Genomic DNA, 24,385 nt, shown 5'->3' with positions numbered 1-24,385 from the left:
GATATAATCTGGGGCTTTGTGTGTACTTGATAAGTACCCCGAGACAGTCCCTAAATGAGAGAAATTGATTTCTCATAGTTTTAGAGGCTGCTAAGTCCAAGAACAAGGTACAGCACATTAAGTACTTATTGAGACACTATGCATTATTAAATCAGCTGTCCATGCTGATAAGAGTATCTGCTATAGGTTCTTACGAAGGGAGATTTGATTTTGTAGTCAGGGATACAGCCTAGTGGTAGAGCGTTCGTCAGCATGTTCAAAGCCCTGGTTCGATCTCCAGCAATAATAGAGTTTCTTTACTGGGTGTGATGGTACAGTTGTATAATCCTGGCACTTAGGATGGTAAGGCAGGAGGATTGTCACTTGGAGGAAAGTCTAGGCTTCTATTGAATTAGAGACTGACCTGGGCTTCATAGCAAGTTCTTGTCTCAAAAAAGGTTTCCTTTTGGGTGGGGCCTGTGGTGAGTGTTATATATCATGGGAGGAGTACATGTCAGAGCAGGCAGTTACACCCCAAGTCAGGAAGAAAGTGAAGATAGTGTGAAGGTTTGAATGAAATTGGTCTTCATATGTTCACAGAGAGTGACACTATTTGGAGGTATGACCTTGTTGGAGTAGGTGTGGCCTTGTTAGAAGAAGTGTGTCACTGGCGGTGGGCTTTGAGGTTTCAGAAGCTCAAGCCAGGCCTAGTGGCTCACTGTCTTTTCCTGCTGCCTGTGGATTCAGATGTAGAACTCTCAGCTCCTTCTTCAGCACCATGTCTGCTTACATACAACCATGCTTCCTACCATGATGATAATGGACTAAACTTCTGAATTATAAGCCAGCCCCAATTCATTGTTTTCCTTTATAAGAATTGCAATGGTCATAATGTAATAGAAATGGTCACAGCAATAGAAACCCTAACTAAGATAGACAGATAGATCGACAGATATAGAGAAATAGACCCACACTTATTTTCAGTGAGCTAAGGATCTCCCACCACTCATCTCTTAAAGGCTCCATCTTGGGAAGCAAGGCTTTATTCATGGACCTTTGGTAAACATTTATCATTCAAGGTATAGCTAGCAGCTCATTCCATGGCTCATACATGACCATCTTTTCACTGTGCTCTCATGTGGTAGAAAGGGCAAGGGCATCCTGTACAGTTTCCTGATCCAATATGAGTTTCTACCTTCAACTGGAATACTTTTCAAAGGTCTTCCCTTAGAAAGCTGATGCCTGCCTGCAAAGAGCTTGTCTTAATCAGGGTTACTGTTGCTGCCATAAAACACCATAAACAAAGCAACTTGGAGAGGAAAGGCTTTATTTGGCTTACACTTTCATATCACTGTTCATCATCAAAGGAAGTCAGGACAGGAACTCAAACAGCAGGAACCTGGGGGTAGGAGGCGATGTAGAGGCCATGGAGGGGTGCTGCTTACTAGCTTGCTCATCATGGCTTGCTCAGCCTTTCTTCTAGATCCAGGACCACCAGCCCAGGGATGACACCACCCACAATGGCCTGGGCCCTCCCATATCAATCACTAATTAAGAAAATGCCCTACAGCTCAGTCTTATGGAGGCATTTTCTTAATTGAGGTTCCCTCCTCTTAGATAACTCTAGCTTGTGTCAAGTTGTTACAAAACCTGCCAGCATAGCGATAGTGACTTGTTTTTTTTTTTTTTTTTTAAGGTTTATTTATTTATTATGTATACAGTGTTCTGCCTGCATGTCAGAAGAGGGCACCAGATCTCATTACAGATGGTTGTGAGCCACCATGTGGGTGCTGGGAATTGAACTCAGGACCTCTGGAAGAGCAGCCAGTGCTCTTAACCTCTGAGCCATCTCTCTAGCCCCTTGTTTTTGTTTTTATGCTGCAGAAAAAAGTTGGAGCAGACTTTTGACTTAAAGAGCAAGGCAGAGAGCACCTTCACTTTTCAAACGAGTGGCCGAGATGGCGACATCTCACTCTGGGCTCCAGAACTCTGTGCACCTCTCTTCCCAGCTTATCAGTGACCCCACATGGGTGGCTTGAAATCAACCACCTGAGCACACTTGTGCCATGGGAACTGGGGAAGGCCTCAGAGAGGTGGCTACTTAGCAGTGCCACACTGTGGGTGAACAACTGATGATAAACACCTCCCTGAGGTAGAGGGCGGCTCAAGGGGGTTGGGACTCATCTGCCTGGTGGAGTCAAGAAAGTGGAGCTCATGTGGTGAGGGGGCAGCCCAGACAGAAGTGGGAAATAGCACAACATATCCTAGGCTTCTGGAAAGGGAACTGGATACGAAGGAGCTGGGTAGCCTAGGAGTTATTAAAGGGCAGTTATTGCACAAATTCAATACAACACTGGGGTTAGGGAGAGAGGACCCTTTGTTCTTTAGCTGGATCGATCCCCAGAGGTTTTCAAATGGGGCTTAACTGGGTCTTTACCCAGCTCAGTATAAGGGAACCTAGACCTTGGCAGGCCGAGGGGGGCCTGGTATAACAAGAGAGTGGTTTGGAGTGCCCTAGGCTACCAGCTAACTGGAAAACGGCAGCAGAGGCTTAGAAAGGCTCTGGGGATCGGGGGCAGGGGCGAGGGTCGGACACTCAAGGTTCAGATCATGAGCCATGAGACCGGCTGGCAGCACCATTCTCCAAGCCCGTTGGGTCACCCTTTGGTTCCGGTGGGACCTGGGAGCTGTGGGTGCTCAGAGATCCTCTGGCTTCCACTGCCCAACCTCTTTCCTCAGGGTCTCCGGACTGCTCCAGCGTCACCAGGCTACTGCTCGGCCCATGCTACACTGACCCAGAGATTCTGAAGGAGGCTGAGGGCACCCAGCTGTCTGGGCAGACGGAGCTGTTAAAGCTAGGGTCTTTAGGACCTAGAAACCAGCCTGGTCTTTCCCTTTGCTAGGCCTGTTATTAGGCTTTTTTTTTTTTTTCCTTTTGCTCTGGGAAATGATCACAGGGCCTTGTTTCCCTGCCAACCACTGCCAGCAGGCCTGAGCCCCAGGACACCTAGGCAGACACAGATGGTCAGTGTGAAGAGACTGCAGTCCAGAAAAGGGATGGGTGGTGCTCTGGCCACAAGCAGACCTTGGCTAACCCCCTCCCTGACAGAGCCTGTTGGGAACAATTCATAAAAGCAAGCTGGAATTGGGTAAATTCTAATAAATGCTCTGATTCAGGCCACATCGTGACTAATGAAAAACATGGTGGGGGTGGCTGCATCTGGGCTGCACTGAGGTGGAACACTGTGGTGTAGGCAGGGGACTCCATGGCCACTTCTACACAGGGAGCACGGACCCGACGGCGGGACAGGGTCACGAGGCTTGGCTTTCTTAGAAATGGAGGGATCATCTGGTGGTCCTGAGGGTGTCAGGTCACAGAACGGTACCTAAGGAGGCAGCCATGGCTGGCCTTCAAGCATGCAGGGACTCACGCTGTGGTCATCAAGGTGCTCTGGAGTTCCCGATGGCACCTTTTCTGACCACATGCTGCACGTGTGGGAACAGAGAGCCGAGAGCGGACAGGGATGAAGCCTGGCAGTGGTGAAGCTAAGCTGACTATGGTGAGCTCCCTCTGGGAGGGTGGGGCTCAGAACAGCCCACCCCTGCTCCTGACCCACTGCAGCGGCCACTGCAGCGGCACCAGCCACACGGCTCTGGGCTCCTCCTCCTCCCTCCCATCTCTGCTGGGCGGCTGGCTGAACTCACCTGTGACGTGAGCAGTGGCTGTTGGGAGGTGTCCCGTGTCCGTCCCGTCCCCCCCCCCCCCCCCTGCCCTCACACCTCTCCTGCACTCAGCGCATTCCGTGCATGTTCCCTCCGTCCATGGCCGACCCGCTTTCCACCATCCACCAAGTTCTTTGTGGGAAGAACTGACCGCTTTCCCACATGCCCACAGCATGTGTGAGGAGCCCATTTCTAGGCTCGCTGGCTAACTCTGCCCACACAGTGGCCCACCATAACTACCCACTGAGAGCGCATCCACTGAGCTGTGTTCCAGGACCAGCTGGAATCCCCACCAACTCCTTGAAGGTGCCTGGGGCAGGGGTGTTAACCAGTGAGGAAACAATCGCAGAAGCTCAGTGACATGGTCAAGGATCTACCAGTACGCACCGGAGCCAATCCATACCTGGTCCATCTGATTTAAGACTGGGGATTTCCCCCTCTGGAAGCAGACACAAAGTAACTGTCATTTGTCGTTTATTCTCACATACATTATTTTGTTTGATCCTCACAACAGTCCTGTGAGGTAGGTAGGGTTATGTATTACTATATGCCCATTTCGCAGATGAAGAAATGGAGGTGGCTCAGAGAGGCGAATGACTCTTATAGTCACATAGTACGTTAGTGGCTTCACAGGTTCTGTACTTGCTCTAAGGTCAAACTATAGAATTAGGAAGCACCAAAAAGATGGAGAAAGCAGTTTTATGGAGAAAAGAGGGGGGGCAGTGTTTATTTCTGAGGTGGTTTTTTTTTCCCCCCTTGACTTATTTGGCTATGATCACAGCTTCTGTTGTCCTGATTGGTTCTCTGAAGAACTTTCCAGAGTACTACTGATATGGTGGCTCAAGACAGCCACAGAGAGACTTCTGGGTCCTGCTGTAGGGAGAGAAAGGCCTTTAGTGCCTCAGGACCAGGTTTTGCCTAGGCCTATGGAAACTCCTCATTCACAGGGTATAATGGTGGAAGCCCTTTGCTCTGTCCACCCACGGGTCCTGTTCCAGGCTCCCCTGGCTGTGTCTGGAGTTCGTCTGCAGTGGGGGAGATTCTGGGACTCTCGAAGAAGCTATAGTCCATCCGGGGACGAGTCACAATGTGCAGTTTAGAGGTCCATAAGGTACCTCGCCTGTTGGGGAGTTGTGGTCTGGGGTTTCTTGCCCTTAATGTATCCCAGGGCGGCCCATAGGTAGTTAGGACCAGACACCGTGATGGGGAAGGCTGCTTTCTTAAGGGAAGTGTTAGGGCTGGAAATCTGCTCCAGGGGCACTGTGGGAGTACAGACCATCCTGTACTCCTTGACGAAGGCCGTTTTTCAAAACCCTGGATCTCCTCAGTCCGCGGTCTTCTCCCAGCCAGACATAATCAGGCATGCTGAGCCATGGTGGGGGGGAAGGTTGATGAACTGGGGGCCATGAACAAGGCAAAGCCATATAAAAGAGGGTTGGCTTAGGAGAGAAAGGAGCTAATCTTGCTAAAGACAAATGGGAAAGGGAATCTGAGTTCTGGGTAATGATATTGCTAAAGTGTCTATTCAAAGCAAGGACACACATCTGAGTGAAAAGGAAAACCTAGCACATGGACCCAGAGGACAGACTGTGGGTCAATACTGAAAGGACTTTCTAACAACCAGCATGGCTCAACCTTGGCAAGAGCTGCCCTGAGAATAGTGAGCTTTCTGTCACCTGGGGGTATTCAAGGTGGCGTAAGTTTTCCCTTGGAGGTACTCAAGGAGAGGCACTCATCCCCAAATGTCCTGGGGTGTCCTAGAAGAAGGGGAAGAACTAAAAACTACTGGATTATTTTCCAACCCTGAGAGTTCATAACATATTGGTTTAAACCGACTGGTTTTGGTGATGCTTCCAATTCATGGGAAAAGGATCATGAAAGTCAAGAGACGGGCTGGGTCATGAAGTGTCTTTCATCATCTTGGCTCCAATACCATCACATCTCTGCAGGGAAAACCACCAATTTCTGAAGCCAAGAATCCTTCAATCTAGCCTCTTCAGGAGGGTCACCCCTTCCTGCTGAAGCCTAGACACTCACTCCTGAAGGCCACGGGACAGCTCAACTTTCTCCCTGAGTGGAGTGGCAAAGGGTTCTGGGAACATATTGCATTCCAACACCCAACCATGGTTGCCTTTGGGCAAAGGTGTCCTGGTACCTGGACCCATCCTCCAGAGCGAAGAGCAGGCGTGATGGGATTGCATTTGCTGTACATGTTATGTCCTAGGGAACTCACAGAAGCCTCTTGTTCCCACCCTACCCCTTGGCGGCCAGGGCTCTCTCTGGAGATGGGTAAGTGAGGCACTGACTAGGGGTCGGTGATTACCCATGAGAAAACTGCCCCTCCTTTGTCCCAGCCAGAGTCCTCCTGTGGGCTCCTCCTGGATGTGTCAGATGACTTTTAACTTGTCATAATAAACTACCCATCACCAGCTCAAAATGGCAAGAAAAGGTGGTTCTGTTTAGAGGACATGTGGATTCCAGAAGGTGGACTTCATTGTGCGGAATCAAGGCCTGCTGTGCAATTAATACAGATTAGTATAGCTCCCTGCCTCGCGCCACCGGTGAGACACTCTCCTCAAAGCCTTGGCTGACATGAGCTTCTTGGGGATTCCTTCCCCAGTGTGGCTAGGGTCTTTTTACCTGTACCGTATTAACCGAATGATCTTGTTGTTCATGAAGTCCAGAGCGTGTGGATGGGAAGAATCGATGCAGAATCCGTCACTCAGAGCGATTTTCAGTACCTCCTCCACAAAGACCTGGAAGCTGTTGATCTGCTTGTTGGCGGGCACCACCCACAGCCTTTTGAGGTTCTGCTTCGTGTACTCTTCCTCTGGAAGGCCTTCCACATTAGCCACCCAGTCAAGAGTCAGGTGGTTGGGGTCCTGCGAGTGGCTGGTGATGGAGGAGAGATTGCCATTGGAACAGTAGAAGAGCTTAGAGCCAAGGAGCTTGAGGAAGAGGCAGGACGTGCTGAAGATGTTGGCGTTGAACACCTCCATGCTGGAGGAAGACAGGCTGTAGATCTGTGGCGCCTCCCGCACGGTGAAGTGGACTGTCTGCACACGCTGCTTCAGCGTGATGTTGAGCATGGCATTCTTCTCTGCCTTGGAGAGTTCTACCTCCTTCTCCTGCAGGGCCTCAATCAGGGGCTGGACCTGGTAGAAGTCAGCTTCCCTGCGGAGCAGGCCCATCTCCTGGAAGTCCTCCGGCAGGTCCAGGTGGGACGTCCGCAGGAAGTTGAGGATGTAGCGGAACACTTTGCCATCACGGTCAATGAAACAGTTCCCTTGGCTGTCCCTCTTGGTGGGCATCTTCCCACTGAACATGGCGCCCAGCATGGAGTCAGGGAAGCTGGTCAGAGTTGCCAGGGAGGTTGTGTAGAGCTTCCCCCCAACGTTCAGTGTAATGGGGTCAGACATGGTAGGAGGCCAGGTGCCTGGAAATAGTTCTAGATGGGTAGAACGAGAAAAGGGTCATTATCCAGCACAGCTGTGTAGTCACTCCTGATTACAGGTCGAGCCGACATTGAGGGTGAAATGTATTTATGCCTGATGAATGGCTGATAACTGCTATACATTAGACTCACACGGGAAGACAAGCATGTGCATGTGCGTGTACACACACACACACACACACACACACACACACACACACACACACACACACACACACCTGTGTTCTAGTACTCGTAGGAATTTTTTGAAAAGTCTCCTTGGTGATTCAAATGTTCAGTGAGGCTAGAGAGCCACTGATCTGTGGAAGAAAGGAAAACGTGCCCGGGCTAGAGGCTCCCTGAATACTTTTATGAATATTAACTTGCATACATAACAATCCTGTCATCTATTGGCCCAGACAGTCTCATCATTCATCCCTGCTGCAGACAAGGACGGCTGGGCTGAGACTTATTCCTGGCCTAGGGAAATGAGTGCTTTGGCAGGATTCAAACTCAAGTTCCTTTCATGTGAAAGAAAAATGTGTGAATGATTACTAGCTAGAGAATGTTATCCTTTGAAGTACTTAACAAACGCTTTGTGATCGGGCTCAGAACTCTCACTGAACCAGTACTGATCCAAAATGAATTATTTTTCTCTTTCAATTTACAAATAATTGTAACTAGTGCCATTTTCATCCATCTACCAGAACTACTATGGATCAGTTTCTGGCCTCCAAACGATAATCCTTTTTGGACCCCCCCCCCCCCCCCCATACCAATCTACTCTGCCAGGAAGATGCTCTTTTCATTCCTTAACCATCTGAAGCTGACTGCAGAGCAGCGTTGCTCCTGAAGATGCCTTACCCACTCTTTAAAAACACCCTTGGCTGCAGATGGTCCAGCTCTTAGAGCATTCGCTGCTCTTGCAGAGGACTGGGGCTCAATTCTTAGCACTCACAAGGCGGCTAACTACCTGTCACTCCAGTTCCAGAGAATCTGATGCCCTCTTCTGGCCTCTGAGGGCACTGCATGCATGTGGGGCACAGACATACACGCAGGCAGACTATTCATACATATCAAATAAAAACAAGTGAAATAATTTTGAAAGACAATAAAAACATTCCCTCACTGCCTCCCAGCCTCCAGCATCTAGAGCATGAGCCTCCTCTAACTGTAAGCCCTGGATCTAACATCTTTTTAAGGTTCTTGAGAGCATGCGCTCTACCCTCTCAGCTTCTATAGCAAACATATAGAATGGATTGAACAGTGTTACCGAGAGAGTGGAGGTGGGGAGACCAGGAGAAATAAACTGTAGTGCTGCCCTACACAGGGACCTATGCTGGCGGGAGTGTGGGGGAGGGCAGACAACAGTCAGTGAAGGTGTACGACAAGACAGGGGCATGAGGAGCTGGGGGAGATGAATCCGGGTACAGCATGCTGTGCACACAGATCCATGGGGGTGGGGTCAGCAGAGGCAGCAAACACTTCTCTGTGTGCTGGTCATTTGAAGAGTGTGTCTACATTGAGACCCCCTTTCTGGTGGGCAAAGATGTCCAGCTGTTTTGTCCGGCTGGCTCGAAGGACTTGCAAGTCCTTCCTTCCCAGTCTAATGGGGCATTTTGATATCGCAGAAAAGCATCAACCATCTGGAGTGTCTGAAGAGGAACCAGCCCACGATGAAGTTACAAAACTCTTGGCAGGAACATGGAGCAGATGGGCTGTGAGACACTGGGGAGGTCCAACAGAGCTGGGTGCAAGCAGCTGTGGAAAGGGGTGGAGGCCAGCACTGGGTACAGCAGCTGGGAAGGGGGCTTGGGGCTCACAGCTGAGTCAGGCACAAGCAGAACCCAGGAGGGGGTCACCCTTACTCAGGATTAGATGAACTAATCCAGAATCTTCTTTCTCTTTCTCCTTTCCCACTCCCGGACTCTGGTCCCCTTTTTCTTTTAGACAACACCCTGCGTATTTTAGTTTTCCTGTCCTTGAGAAATGTCACTCCCCACCCCTGCGTTTCTCCATCACTGCACTTCAAGCCCAAACTGCTCTGCGAAGTAGTTCAGCTCCACAGTCGTAGGGATCAGAAGGGCTGAGCTGTATTTCTAGACAGTTCTGTGGTCCAAAGACTCTGTATCTCATCCCCTGCAGGTGTCAGGGCAGAGTGCTGGGGTGGAGAGGGGTGGAGCCACAAAGCATTCCCGGAGATCTAGGGTGGTGCCTGAACACTCTTTCTCTGCTTGCACAAAGCAGCACAGAATGGTTTCAGGGCTCTCAGGCCTTTGTCTGAGGACGGCAACAGTTTCAGCTGGTAGGAACAGAGGTAGGCTAAGAAAGCAGGCCTCCTGCCCTAACCTAGGGAACCTTCTATGGGGTCTGCTCCAGACCCACCGAGTCATACGGCAGTCTTCTAAGGCCCCACAGTCAGCGGGTCACAGCGTCCACCATAACAAGCTCACAGACTCTGGTGTGAAAGGCACACTAACGTGACACAAGGGGCAGGAAATGGCACCTCTAGAGGGCCAAAGGTTTCACAAGGGAGATAGTTGCAGTAGAGAGGAACTAATACCACTGAGCTACCGCCTCTCGGGTGCCCAGCTGCCTCTTGGCCATCTCTACCAGATAGATATTCACCCGGTATCAGAGCTCGGCAGAATTCCTCTGCACCAGAGCCACTGGGAACTCTTCTTGGCCACCGGCTGCTGAAAACAAGCCCTGGGATCTTGAGCACTACCATGCGTCTTGAACCGCTTTCTACAGGTACTGCAGGCCTCACCCCAGTGCTCTAGTCTACATCCTCCATCTCCCCTTGGCTGTCTTCTGTCCGTTCTCTATTCTGGTCTCAGACCAGATTCTCCTGAAGCACTAGTCCCCATCCAAACCACTTTGTCCTCCTGCTCTCACCCCAAACCCCACCTCGCTATACATTCTGGGCTCTGGTACTCACCCTCACACCCGCCTTGTCTGCTGTTCATACTCTTTCTGCCTCTGTCTTAGTTAGGGTTTTTATTGCTGTGAACAGACACCACGGCCAGGCCACAGCAACTCTTATAGGGAAAACATTTAATTGAGGGGGCTCGCTTACAGTTTCAGAGGTTCAGTCCACTATCATCACGGTAGGGATCATGGCGGCGAGCAGGCAGGCATGGTGCTAGAGAAATAGCCAAGTGTCTTACATCTTGCAGGCAACAGGAAGTTGAATTGACACTGAGGGAAGCTTGAGCAAAGGTGACCTCAAAGCCTGCCCCTACAGTGACACACTTGCTCCAACAAGGCCATACCTCCTAATAGTGCCACTCCCTATGGGGGCCATTTTCTTTCAAATCACCACATTCCACTCCCCGGCCCCTAAAGGGTTAAAACCATATCATAATGCAAAAATGCATTCAGTCCAACTTGAAAAGTCTTCATAGTCTATAACAGTCTCAAACTTATTTCAAAGTTCAAAGTCTCTTCTGAGACGCATGGCAATCTCTTAATTGTAAAGACCTATAAAAATAAAAAATCATGCCGGGTGGTGGTGGCACATGGCTTTAATTCCAGCACCGGGAGGCAGAGCCAGGTGGATCTCTGTGAGTTCAAGGCCAGCCTGGTCTACAGAGCAAGATTCAGGACAGGCACCAAAGCAGATCATATACTTCCAACATATAATGGCACAAGATACATTACCATCCCAAGATGCAGGGAAGGGAGCATGGTGAGGAAATACTGCACCAAAGCAAGACCGAAAACCAGCTGGGCAAACTCCAAACTCGGCATCTCCATGTTTGATGTCAAGGCTCCTTTCAGCTTTGTTGACTGAAGCACACTTTTTCTCTTGGTTCCACTACCAGTTAGTAGCTCTCCTTTGCAAGTATCCCATGACTCTGGCATCTCCAACATCGTGGGTTCTCCAAGGCAATCCAGGCTTTACCTCCACAGCTTCATGCAATGGCCTCTTTACTAGGCCTCCATTCAGGGATACCCCTGACACATGCCTGGCCTTAGCAGCTTTATTCCATAACTCTTTATTCTGTCCTTAACTCTAAAGCCAAAACCATGTGGCTGAAGCTGCCAAGTTCTGCTGCTTGCTAGGGCTGGAACATGGTCCTTCATTCAATTGCATCCTCACCACATTTCTGTCTTTCACTGACTAAGCTTGGCTGTCCCTGAACTTTCTCTTCAGACTGGCCTCAAACTCAGAGATCTACCAGCCTCTGCCTTCCCAGTGATGGGAATAAAGGTGTGCCCCATCATACCCTGCTCTAAGCTTTTCTTTAGTTTCTTTCCACAAGCTGGAAACTTAACTGGGTAGGATCTTGCCTTAAGGTCACTACTCCCTTTATCTTTCTTAATCTGTTTATCTCCTTGAACACAGAATTCAGCTCTATTCCACTCCCTGGTGCCCTTTTTCTCCTTAAAATGTTCATTTTGTAATTTACCCTGTTCAGCTTGCTCCTTTTCATTAAAGCTACCATTAAAAAAAAAAAAAAAGACAGAGTCTATACTAGGCTGTTTTGAGATTTCCTCTGCCAACGGAATTAAATTAAAAATTCTTCACTTTGGCCTCAGGCAGACTCTTTGCACAAGGGCAAAAGACAGTCACCTTCTTCACCAAAATATCACAAGAATGATCTGTAGGCAACATACTAAACTCCTCTGAAACCTCTTGAGCCAGCCCCCAACAGTTCAAATTACTCTTAGTACCTCTGTCTTCCATGCTCCTACTAGTACGGCCCTTTAAGTAGTGCTTAAGGCATTTCACTGCTTTCTAAACTAAGTCCAAATTCCTCCAAACACACCCATGGTTGGGCCTTCAGAGCAATACCTGACTCCTGGTACCAACTTCTATCTTAGGGTTTCTATTGCTGTGAAGAGACACCATGACCACATGACCACGGCAACTCTTACAAAGAAAACATTTAATTGAGGCTGGCTCATAGTTTCAGAGGTTCAGTCCACTAACGTCATGGTGGGGAGCATGGTGGCATGCAGGCAGACATGGTACTGGAGAAGGAGCCAAGTGTCCTACATCTTGCAGGCAACAAGAAGTCCAACTGACAGTCACACTGAGGGAAGCTTGGGCAAAAGAGACCTCAAAGCCCGCCCCCACAGTGACACACTTCCTCTAACAAGGCCATACCTCCTAACAGTGCTACTCCCTTTGGGGACCATTTCTTTCAAACCACCACATCCTCCATCTTTTCTACTGTCAACTTGTAAGGCCTAAAGTAGGAGCCAGTGGATCTGTAAGGCTCCACCCAAATTTCCCATGTTAAGAGCTTCCTTCTCACTGGGCATGGTGGTTCATACTTATAATTCTAGCACTCAGGGAGGCAGAGACAGGAGGATCTCTGTGAGTTCAAGGCCAGCCTAGTCTGTATAACAAGGTCCAGGCCATACAGGGTTACTCAGTGAGTTCCTGTCCAAACAAACAAACAAACAAACAAACAAACAAACTCTCTTCTGAGGGCTTCAATCCTGCTCAGTTGGTGGTTCAAGCTTGTAATCTTTGCTACTTGAGAGGTTGAAGCTGGAGAATTGTAAGTTCAAGGCTAGCAGGGCCAACTTAGCAAGTCCCTGTCTTAAAATTAAGACGGCTCGGGAGGCAGAGGCAGGCGGATCTCTGTGAGTTCGAGGCCAGCCTGGGCTACCAAGTGAGTTCCAGGAATGGCGCAAAGCTACACAAGAGAAACCCTGTCTCGAAAAACCAAAAAAAAAATAAATAAATAAATAAATAAAAAAAAAAAATAAAATAAAATTAAGACGGGCCAGGCTATACCTCATTAGAAGAGTGCTTAGCATGCAGAAAACCTCGGTTCAATCCCCAGGACTGGAAAAAATGAAGTCTCTTGCCCCCAACATATCTAACCCTTTCTCTAGCTTTGCAGAACATTTGATGAGCTACAGATTTTATTAGGATGTGTAAATGATGCTCGATTTGGAGCAGCAGTGTGTCTGTCTAGGGAGTTACAGGTATTATCCCAGGAGGCTGAAGCCAATTACAATGTTCAGGCCAAAGAAGAAAAGACACATCCTGGGTGAGAAGAAACCCTGGCTCAGCGTGCGGCCTGCCTGCCCATGTTTCTTTGCGCCTCTTTTCTCTGTCTATAAAAGCCGTTTCATCCGCCTGAGCTCCCAGGATGGTCTATCATGCCTTCTCAGAGCTTCAGCCCTGGAAGAAACCCGATTTCCTTCTCACCAAGTTCTTGTCTCACAAGTACTGGCTCCTGAGAGGTGAACATACTCAGTCTTGGAATAGAAACCACATGACAAGGCCCAGACAGGATGGGGTATGCCTGCAATTCCAGCAGTTGGGAAGTGGAGGGTTGACTGTCTTGATACCAGCTGTTCTATGGTGATTTCCTCTGGGATAAAACAGTCCCTCTTTGAAGGAAGGTCCAGACTGGAGGGGAGTTTACTAAGAGGCAGGATATGAAAAGTAAGGCAAAACAAAAGGATGTTCTGAGTCAGTGGTTCTCAAGCTCCTAAATGCTGTGACCCTTTAATACAGTTCTCCATGCTGTGGTGACCCCCAGCCATAAAATTATCTCCTTTGTTACTTCATAACTGTAATTTTGTTTCTGTTATAAATTGTAATGTAAATATCTGTGTTTTCTGACAACCTGAGGCAACCCCTATGAAAGGGTTGCTAACCACAGGTTGAGAAATGCTGTTCTAAGTAGAGGTGAAACATTCTATCCTGTAGGGAAGCTTTTTTTTTTTTTTTTTTTTTTTTTTCAAGACAGAGTTTCTCTGTGTAGCCCTGGCTATCCTAGAACTCGCTTTGAAGACCAGGCAGACCTCAAACTCACAGGGATCCACCTGCATCTGCCTCCTGAGTACTGGGATTAAAGGTATGCATCACCACTGGCCGGCTATAGGGAAGGTTAAGCCAAAAAGGTAAATAATTCAAAAGCTCCAGGAAGTCCCTGAAACTGACTAGGTTCACTAGGCCTCTCCCTCCTCAAGCATATATGAACTATATGGATTGCATCACTACCTATTAGCAGTATGGAATTAAAATCATGAATACCATGGTAAATCTATGAAAATAAAAGTGCTCATGAAAAAAAACTGGCAATTCCAAATGTTGGTGAGCATGCAGCAGTGGAGAGTGGCAACACACTGCTGATAAGAAGGCAAGAATGAATCTCCTGTTGTCATGTGACCAAGTGGTTCCACCCCTGGAGAGAGGAAGCTGTATGCCATGGAGTCCTGTATGGTAATGTCTAATGCAGCTTTGTTCATGATGGCTCAAATCCAGAAACTACTAAAATATAAACAAGTTATGCTACAGTCATATAATGGACTGTGACTCAGAAATATACATTATATATAACTCTTACACACCTGTTTGCCATATAGATGAATATAGATGAAAAGAATTACCACAAGTGAAAGAAGCCAGCCTCAGAAATGTGCATGTGCATGATTCTATTTGTATAATATTCTGAGAAGGAAAACTAGAGACAGAGATCTGCTAGTGGCCAGGCCAGGGACAAGGCATGGGCTATGAAGAGGCACGAGCGAATATTTTGGAGTCATAGAAATTCTGCATATCTCGATGTCATGGTGGTCAAAACTTAAATAATTATAACTTAAGAAGAATGTGTTTCACTGTGTATAAATCATCTCTATAAACTGGAACAGAGAATGTTATAGCATATTAATGAGTCATGAAATCAATACAGTAAGTGGGCTGTGACCAGTTACATCTATTGCTGAGATTTCTGTTTCAGTTATGTGTGTGCACTTGATCATAAAATGATTCCCCAAAGTGAGACACTGGCATGCCGGGTGCTTTAATTAAAACCAGAATTATGGTAGGGAAGATAAAAGAAAAAGCTCTTTGAAGGTGAGAACTGAATCTCTGAAATAAACTGTCAGTAGAGAGGTTCATAGGAGGAAAAACATGTAAATTCAGGTACCACAAACAGACCCCAAAGAAGGGTCAGATTACTGAAGTCTACATAGTACCCAGAGTAACAGACAAGAACAAGGGCTGAGGACTTGCCACACAAGCTGTGTGTGTGGGAAGATGCGTAGATGGTAAATAATGATTATCTCAGGTAACAAAAGCTGTCTAGAGCTATCCCCAGAAGAATGGGCGACAACCTGTGATAAAGTTAGTTTGGGCACTGGGTATGGTATTTCTTCGTCTATTCTGTGATTCATCTTTCAGGTTGAGGAGCCAACAGCTAGGGAGCTATTCAAGGCAATTCTTGGTTGTGTAAGGAACCTTCAGAGAAAGCCCCTTCCTGCACCTGGAAGAAGAGCTAAGAGCCAGAGGGCAGGGGGTCACAGAGACTTTGGTCTTCTTTTATTCAAAGCACTCAGCATGCCATGTCACACTCTGGGGAATCGTTTTCTGAGCCCCCTATCCCTTTGAGAATGACAGGACTCATGTCTACATAGTCACTTTCTAGCGCACAGCAGTATATATATGATATAGTAAGAACTATGCATCCTGGCCTGTCTCTCAGTCTAGGCCAGAGTTCTAAAATGCTCATCATTTCCTTTTGGTGTATTACTGATCTTGCCCCGCTCCTGAAATGCACACCAAAGGGGCATCTTCCGTTAATCCTAACAAGCCCTGCCGCCACAGTGGGTTTATGTCAACAGTTGACATCTGGGCAGCCCTTAAGGACAGCGGCTGGTTGCCAGAAAAACCAGCTATTAGAGGGCTGAACTTTCACCCTCACCTTCCAGCAGGGACTGGAGAGTGACACTCACCAAGGCCAAATGATTTAATCAGCATGTTCACATACTGAGACCCCCCACAAACACCCAACAACAGGATCTGGAGTCGGTGAACCCAAGGAGTTACCAGGTGAACGGGCACCTGGTGGGAATGAAGCTGCTGGCCTTTTCTCCGTACCCGGCCATATGCACTTCTTCCTCTGGCCTCTTCTGAATTATCCTTCTACAACAAGCTAAGAATCTACTAAGCAGACTGTCTTCATGAATTTTGCAGGCCATTCTTACAGAGTGAGTTCCAGGATGACAGCCAGGGCTACACAGAAAAACCCTGTCTTGAAAAACCAGTAGATAGATATGGATGGATGGATGATAGATAGATAGATAGACAGACAGACAGACATAGATAGACAGACAGATAGATAGATGTTACCTTGGTCATGGTTCCTCTTCATAGCAGCAGAATAGTGACTAAGATGGAGGTAGGGATGTAACTCAGTGGTAGAGTACTTGCCTGGCATATGAGGCCCTGGGTTCAGAAAGTGGTGCTTAAGGGCTGAGTTGTACAGCTCAGGAGCATCTCCCAAATACATGCAGGCCTGGTTTCCATGCCTAGCACTACAGATAGACAAAACTGGTAAGGAGAGCCCTAAGCAACAGAAGGTGTTAACAGCCTCAAAAAGTCTGAAACCTCTTGAAGCATCTTGTTCAAATACTGCTCTGCAGCCTGCGTGGCAAGCCAGAGGCTGCCAGCTGTTGTTGGGTCTCACTTAACACTCGGTAGCTCTTTACTCATTTAATTAACTGCTTTCGTTGTTGTTGGTGGGGATCAATCTAGGATCCCATGCATGTTAGGCATGCACTCTATCACTGAGCTACATCCCCAGCATTTATATTATATATTTTCTGTTTTGTTTTGTTTTATTTGTTTATTTGAGACAGTGTTTCTCTGTGTAGCACTAGTCGTCTTGGAACTCACTCTGTAGACCAGGCTGGCCTTGAACTCACAGAGATCCTCCTCCCTTCCAAGTGCTGGGATTAAAGGCGTGTGCCACCACTGCCTGGCTTATGTATTTAGTTTTGTATTGTGGGAGATAAAACCCATGACTGTGGGAATGTGAGAGAGCCTCACTACTGTGCTGTATCCTACTTTAATAATGCTATATAGAAGAGCAGAAGTAATGGGTCTGTGTTTCAGTGCTTTCCTCCGCACCTTTACAAGCACACCTTGCCTTCAGATACGACCACATGAAGCCAGAATACGCCACGTCCCCTTTGGTACATTGATTGTTTAGTTATTTTGAGAAAGTGCAGACATAGGAGCAGCTCTGGACAGATGCACTTGGAGGAAGAGAACTTGCAATCACAAAGGAAACGCATTAGGAAGAGAGCTCCTCGGAGCCGGCTGCTGTCACCTGAGACTTTCATCTGTATCATCTGTATAAGAAGATAACCCATATTCACTACACACTTCCGTCCCCCCCGCTCTCCCACAATTTCCCACCACTGTCAGAAGCTCAAGCTCTTCTTCCTTCCTCTAGCCCAGGATGCTGTATAAACTTAATCACAAATTCTTTGAGCCTCATAACTGTGGACTACCAAATGTGTACACACTAACCAAAATGGGCTTCCTCCTGTTCTGCTTTAGCTCTCCTAGGCATCAACTACCTACTTTTCTTTCCTACTATTACCCTCTCCAGTTTGTACATGAGGGAAACTGAGGCTCAGAGAGGGCAAGAGATGCTCAAGGTCACATAACCAGTCAGTGGAGAAGCTGAGACCTGAATCCAATGCCCAATCTTACACCTCTGCTCATTTCCTTCTGTCATGGGACCCCAGTGTGCAAGGAAAGCAAGAGATGCCCACATCATCGTGCTCTGTGTACACCAGCTTGGAGCTCTGCCCACTCACACCCGAGGACAGGGGAACAAAACCCCAGGATGACAAACAGCTCCCGCACAGTGCAGATCCACTGAACAATCAAAACCTCTCTACAGCAAGCCAGGACTGAAAAAGCAATGTGCAAAAACTAGGTCTTTAAAGGCCAGATTCACAAGGTAAATGAGGATGCAAACTGAATCAGGAAATACAAGTTCCAAGCCACAGCCCGTGTGTGTGAATGAACAGTTCTCTCATGAAGGTATCCCCAGCCTCTTAAAACACAGGAACAAACAAACAAACAAACAAACAAACAAACAAACAAAAAAACAACCAGCCTCTCTCCCTCTCTGGGTAAATCACAGGCACCAAACCAGGAGATGGTAGCTCCTTGATCCACTTGACAGGGCAGTTGGGCCAGGGTGCCCCACCTGGCTCTGTGGGAAGGGGCAATTTTAGTCCAAGGCCTGAAAATCATCATCTGCAACCTTTAATTAAGACCCCTGAAATAGAAATCTTTGAGATGTTCCATAAGAGCTGTGGCCTGCAATCCTCAGTCCTTGCAGGCTCCAGGAGGGTAGGTGTGTTAAAGAGAGCAGTCTCTTTAAGCTCCAAAACACTACATCAAGGGAAAGCATTCCCTCCACTTTACAAAGGGGGAAACTGAGGCTCAGGAGATTAGATAACCTGCCCAAAGCAGTGGCAGGCTGTGTGTCGAGGCCACTTTGTCAGCAGGGTGTGCACGCTGCAGCCTTTGGGAGTGAAGGCCTTTGCCATGTCTACCACATCAACACCTCAACTCGATTCTGATCCGTATGCCAGAGGCCAGAGAGTGACTATTTCCTGAGGGAACTATGACATGCTCAGAGCCATGTGAGGCATTTTCCTGAAGATTATTTCATTAAAATGGCACAACGGCAGTATGATTATCATCCTGGTTCTAGAATTATAAAAGCAAAGCCCAGAATAGTGAAGACAGCTAGCTACTTAAGACCCCATACTGAGAGGAGGCTGGGCCAGATCTCCAAATGAGGACTCATGAGCCTGTGCCCTGGCCCATACCAGAAGCCACAGCATTTCAGTAAGGACCAGAGACAGAATTTGAATAAGGCTTGCGATGCTTCTGAGAGGAAAACAAAAGACCGACTGGTGCTAGAGATCAAACCAGGACCCTGTCAGTGGTGGGCAAGTGCTGTACCACTGAGATACTGAGCCCCAAACAAAAGACATTACGGCTGTCCTAAAAGAATAATAAGGGCTAGAGATGTGGGACCTTTTATGTGCTATCAGTGAGGACCAACTGTTGTAACAACCATAAATCTATTTATTTATTATTACTATTACTAAGTAATAATCCCTTTCCCTTCTCTGCTTCATTCACTCAGAGAGCCTAGAAATGATCTATAATCTATGAGGACACCTGCATGGGTCTTTTCAGATAGTTCCTACAAGAAACAAGGGCTTCCTGGAGAAAGTTCCAGGATTTTTTTAAGGGAAGTTCCAAGTGAGTCTGGAACTTCTTTGGCCAGATAACAAAGAACAAAGACTAGTAAGTCCATGTCAGAAGAATACAGGAGCTGGCCTCAAGGACAAGTTTAGGATAATTTGAGTATCAAAATCATAACAATAATAGATTTTAGCACACTGAATTTTTTAATGGGTCCATAATATTACTGCAAAAAGAGAAAAAGGGGTGAGGAGGGAACAGGGAGTGAGAAAGAAGGAAACGTTTTTCTAAAGGAAGGACTAGCAGGTGGGTGGACGGGCCAGGCGCCAGTCTTAGTTTCTCTTCCTGTTGCTGTGATAAAGTGTCCTGACCGAAAGAACCAACGGAGGAGCTTATTCCAGATCATGGTTCAAGGTGCAGCCTGGCACGTGGGGAGCCTAGGGCAGCAGGGGCTTGCCGCACAACGTGTGGTCACACTGCACCCACAGCCTTCCTCCATTTGTACAGTAAGGGAACGGTCCCACCCACTATTAAGATGGGTTTTGTGGCTGGATGTAGTGGCACTTGGGAGGCAGAGGCAGCCAGATCTCTGAGTTCCAGGTCAGCCTGGTCTACAGAGTGAGTTCCAGGACAGCCAGGGCTACGTAGTGAGACCCTATCTTGAAAAAACTAAAAGATGGGTCTTGTGGTGGCTCAACAGACTCAGGTCCTTGAATGCTTGGTCTCCAGTTGGTGGTGGTGTTCGGGTAGGTTTAGGAGGTGTGGCCTTGCTGGAGGAAGTATGTCACTGGGGGCGGACTTTGAGGTTTTAAGAGCCATGTGCCATCCTCAGTCTGTTCAAGATGTGAGCTCTCAGCTGTTCCTAATGCCAAGATGGACTCATCCCTCTGGATAAGCTCAAACAAATTCTTCTTTAAGTTGCCTTGGTCACAATTAAAATAATCAAGATAATCTCCCATTGTTAACATTTAGACCCGCCCCTTGGGGGCCTAGCCAATACTCAGGCAATACCTTGGCCTACTCGGGATCCTGACAAGTCTCATGTACTCATTGCTATGGGGTCTCTCTGTGCATGTGTGACTTCCCGTCATAAGGGGGTGGGAACCATCCCCTTTCTCTCTATCCCTATGAGGTCACATCTGCACTTCCTCTCTCCTCCCTTTCCTGTCTCTTTTTCTCTTCTTCCTCTTCTCTCCTCAGCTCCCTTCTCTCCCTCCACCAACAAAACTCTCCATGTGAATGTGGTCTGTATGGTGTATCTCTCTCTCTGCAGCTCCCATCTGCCATGACTGTCATGTGCCATTTTTAAAATACCCATGGCATGCCCAGAAGCACACCTCCCAGGTGATTCTAGATTCTGTCAAGTGGACAATTACCACTATCACAGTGGTACAGGCCTGTTTTCCCAGTATTTGGGAGGGAGAAGGAGGAAGAGCAGGAGTTCAAGGCCAGCCTGGTCTACAGGAGACCCTGTCTCAACCTACTTTTTCACCCAAAATGAACACCAACTAATATAGAAGGAATGGTAGAATTAGAAAAATACCATTTTGCAGCCTTCAATGTTACCATTCAGGCAAAGATCATCAATGGATGTGGCATGGAAGGAACACATTGTCTAGAGCAGTGGGTCTCAGCTATCCTAGTGCTGTGACCCTTTAATACAGTTCCTCATTTGTGGTGACCCCCAACCATAAAATTATTTTTATTGCTACTTCATAACTGTAATTTTGCTACTGTTATGAACCATAATGTAAATATGTGTTTTCCAATGGTCTTAGGTGACCCCGTGAAAGGGTCATTTGACCCTAAAGGGGTCGAGACCCACAACTGAGAACCCCTGGTCTAGGGAATTGTTACGGACATTTTCCCTGTTATCATGGAGACATCATGCTGTCATATTAACTACTAACCAAAAGCTTCATGGAGGCCTCTGGTACCTGCCTTCTAGAGTGATGGAGTCAGAAGTACACATTACCAAAAAGCCAGAAAAAAAAATAGCCAGGATCTAATCATTAATGGCCTAATCAAATATACATAAAAGGTAAGACAGCTCTTTTCAGATTACATAATTTGCTCAAAGAGATGCAACTAGAGATTTTTGGTGAAAAGTAATCTGGAAAAAATCTAATACCAAGTGCTAATTTGGTAACTATTATGTAGGAGAATGCCACTATTAGGGTATGTGTGTGTATGTGTGTGTGTGTGTGTGTGTGTGTGTGTGTGTGTGTGTGTGTATGTATATATATATATATATATATATATATATATATATATATATATATATGGAGAGAGAGAGAGAGAGAGAGAGAGAGAGAGAGAGAGAGAGAGAGAGAGAGTTTAGGAAAACTTTCTTTTTTTCTAGACAAGGTCTAGAAAAGAATTCATGTTGGTCTAGAAGCAATGTTCCTGCTCAGTGTCCCAAATACTGGGGTCACAGGCATGTGCCACCATGCCTGGCTATGACAGCCACATTCTCTTCCTCTCACTCACTCTTTCCATGTCTCTCTCCTTTTGTGTGGCAGGTCTTCCTAATACTGCCCTGCCTTAGCTGGTCTGGAGCTCCCAGGTTCAAGTGATGCTCTTGCCTCCGTCTCCTGAGTAGCTTGGACTATAGGGACAAACCACCAAGCCTGGCTTGTAAGTTAAAGTAGCTGGGAGATAGGTGTACATGTCTGTGTGAAGACAGATGTGGCCAAGCCTGAAGAGGTGAACGCAGGCTGACCTGGAATTTAATATAGGCTTGGCATTTGGAGGCTAAGATGGTCAACTAGGTCTAGAGTTGGGGAAGTTTTTGAGTGGGAGGTCCTTCTAGATGGACCTGTGGGAGATGTCCCATGGGAACAGCCGGCCTATCTTCCACACTGGGATCCAGGCTTTGAGATATGGCTGCCTGGGCCTTGTTTCTGCCTCTTCCTCCTGAGCCTAGAATCTGCTGCTGTTAGGTAGCAGGAAGGAAACTCCTGCTGGTTCATATGAGAGCTACCTCTACAGCCAAGGTGTGCTGAGCAGAGGTGGAAAGAACCAGTGGGGCTTTCTGGGGCTAAGTATATGGTTTTGGTCAGTGTTTGCTGTAGGCTCTGCCCTATACTAGCTGTGGCCAATTCCCAGGGAAGATGATGGTGGTCATGAAAACCATTAATAGTAATAATAAGGGTTACAGCTGACTCAGCGGTTCCAACTGGGCTAGCTATTCAACATGCTAATCTCTACTAATCTCATAGGGGAAGCAGGCACATCCTCTGTCTTTTTTTCTTTTTCTTTTTTTTTTAAAGACAGAGTTTCTCTGTGTAGCCCCATCTGTCCTGGAACTCAAGAGATCCACCTGCCTCTGCCTCCTGAATGCTGGGGTTAAAGGCATGCACCACCCCTGCCTGGAGAAATAGATACTCTTGTAGCTCTGCTCTATAGACCAGCCAAGGCAGGCCATTTTCTTCCTCTGCAACTTGGCTTCTGTCATCCCCTATGCCAGGAACTTAGCTGCCAGGCCTCACATGTGGAATTCCTAGCTTCCTCTTCTTTGACTCCTAGCATTTTATGCTCATTCATTGGCACACCTAACCTAAGCTATTAGATAGGTGCCTGGTCTCCCTGTTGGGGCTGGGAAACCCCTCTCTGTCCCCAGAAACAGGCTGGGCAGGGGGCGGGAGAGACATTTTTATTTTAAAAAACCTTATTTAGTTTGAACCATTTTCACCTTCCCGACAGACTTATTTTCCAATAGGAATATTTATTTCCCTGTCCTGGAGATAAACACTCTAAAACATTTCATTTGGAAAGACTTGAATTTTCAATTGGGCATCAAAGTCCTAAGACAAGGTCTCACTGACTGCTGGGCTGTAAAGGCAATAAAGGTTTCCACTTCGTAGGGGAGCGGGAGGAGCACTGGGTAAATTTCAAAGTGAGCAATGCCTTCCTATCAACCAGCAACTTCCCCACCTAACCCTGTTAGATCACCAGGATAAGGAGTCTGGCTCGGAGCCCTGCGGACTTCACCTTCACCCCTCACCCCCAAGAGCTGCTCTTTAGTCCCTCCTGCCCTGTCCTACCTCTAAGAGGCCCACAGGCTGCTCCACAGGACCAACTTAGCAAGAGAGTCAAGGTATTTTCTAGACTCAGTTCACACAGGGGACCCTGGTATTTGTGACCAACAGGGCAGAGGGTGGGGAAAGTGAGGCTGGAAGAAGACACCACCCAGCCAGATGCAATTTCCCTGCGTGCACAGAAATGCTTTGTCAAAGATGGTGCAGACTCCAACCACCACACTCATCCTCCTGCAGAACCTTCCTTAGCCATCTTGGCTAACTCTCCTGGTTGGTCCAGTCACCACTTCCTTTCAAGCGTTCTCTTCCTGTGATCCCCCCACGCCTCCTATCAGTGATAATGATAAACAAAGGGCTTTCAAGTCCCTCCAGCCTGAAGATACCATAGCGGGGTTGCCTTATAGCTTGGTAGTTAGAGTCGCTGAGGGAACTGGTCCTGAAGCACAACTTTGGAAGGGTAGGGTATCAGAATATTTATTTCTTCTCTACACTACCCCGGACCAAACCCGTTTCCCCGGCTGCGGAGAAAAAAAGCAGGGTCTTTGAAGGCGTTTGTGGCAAGTTACTTATCACCCGTGTTCCTCAACTGGAAACAAATATGGTGAGGCCTTTGCAGGATGCAAGAGGAGAAGGAGTTTTGTGTGTGACGCACTGAGCTCCAAGGATGGGCTCTTTATTTCTAGTCATATGGAAAGAACGGTCCTGTGTCCATCCACAGGCCCTGGCCCACGGCTCAACTACACGCCCTGGGATCGCCAGAGCTGGGAGGGGGTCCCTGCCATCCCTGTGGTTCGCCCTGCGCCCCTCCACCTAACCCAGCACCCATTCCTCAGCTCAGGAACACGACCCCTCTGATCAGGCAAGATGCCCCTTCTCATCTAGAGACCCGGCTCCTCTTCCCATCCACCGAAGGCTCCTCCCACAGCGCACCCCTCCCCAGCCCCGCCTCTCTGGTAGCTCTGTCCACCCCCCCACCTCGAAACGCGCCCCTCCCCCGCGGCCAAGGGCGGGGCTACCCCACTTCACTGACGAGAACAGCGAGGCTGCGACAGATGACATTTCACGGCAGGACAGGTGCCCCGAGGGCCCCATTATGCATCTGCTGGGTCCCGAGCTCCCCCTCGCCCCGGCGCACCGCACCCACCTCCAGCCCTCGCTCCGCAGCCTCCCCTCCAGCCAGCGCAGCTTCGCCAGGGGGCGGGCCGGGCGGGG

General features: G+C 48.0%; 1 protein-coding gene across 2 annotated transcripts; it reads right to left on the bottom strand.

The window, feature by feature from the left end:
- Nucleotides 1–4,159: 4,159 nt before the first annotated feature.
- Nucleotides 4,160–24,385, bottom strand: Kctd21 (potassium channel tetramerization domain containing 21). 2 transcript variants are annotated; one of them, XM_006979896.4, is made up of 2 exons: nucleotides 24,318–24,385; nucleotides 4,160–7,150 (listed from the first exon to the last, which is right to left on the bottom strand). In XM_006979896.4, exon 2 carries the CDS (start codon nucleotides 7,119–7,121, stop codon nucleotides 6,339–6,341), a length of 783 nt encoding a protein of 260 aa, XP_006979958.1. In that variant the 5' UTR covers nucleotides 7,122–7,150; nucleotides 24,318–24,385; the 3' UTR covers nucleotides 4,160–6,338. The 2 variants fall into 2 exon arrangements, with proteins under 2 accessions (XP_006979958.1, XP_076403568.1); XM_076547453.1 differs by lacking the exon at nucleotides 24,318–24,385 and adding an exon at nucleotides 10,215–12,702.

This window comes from Peromyscus maniculatus, chromosome 1, assembly GCF_049852395.1.
Source record: "Peromyscus maniculatus bairdii isolate BWxNUB_F1_BW_parent chromosome 1, HU_Pman_BW_mat_3.1, whole genome shotgun sequence".
NCBI classification, from domain to species: domain Eukaryota; kingdom Metazoa; phylum Chordata; class Mammalia; order Rodentia; family Cricetidae; genus Peromyscus; species Peromyscus maniculatus.
The sequence above is the reverse complement of the archived record's forward strand: the minus strand, read 5'-3'. Positions and strand labels throughout refer to the sequence as shown.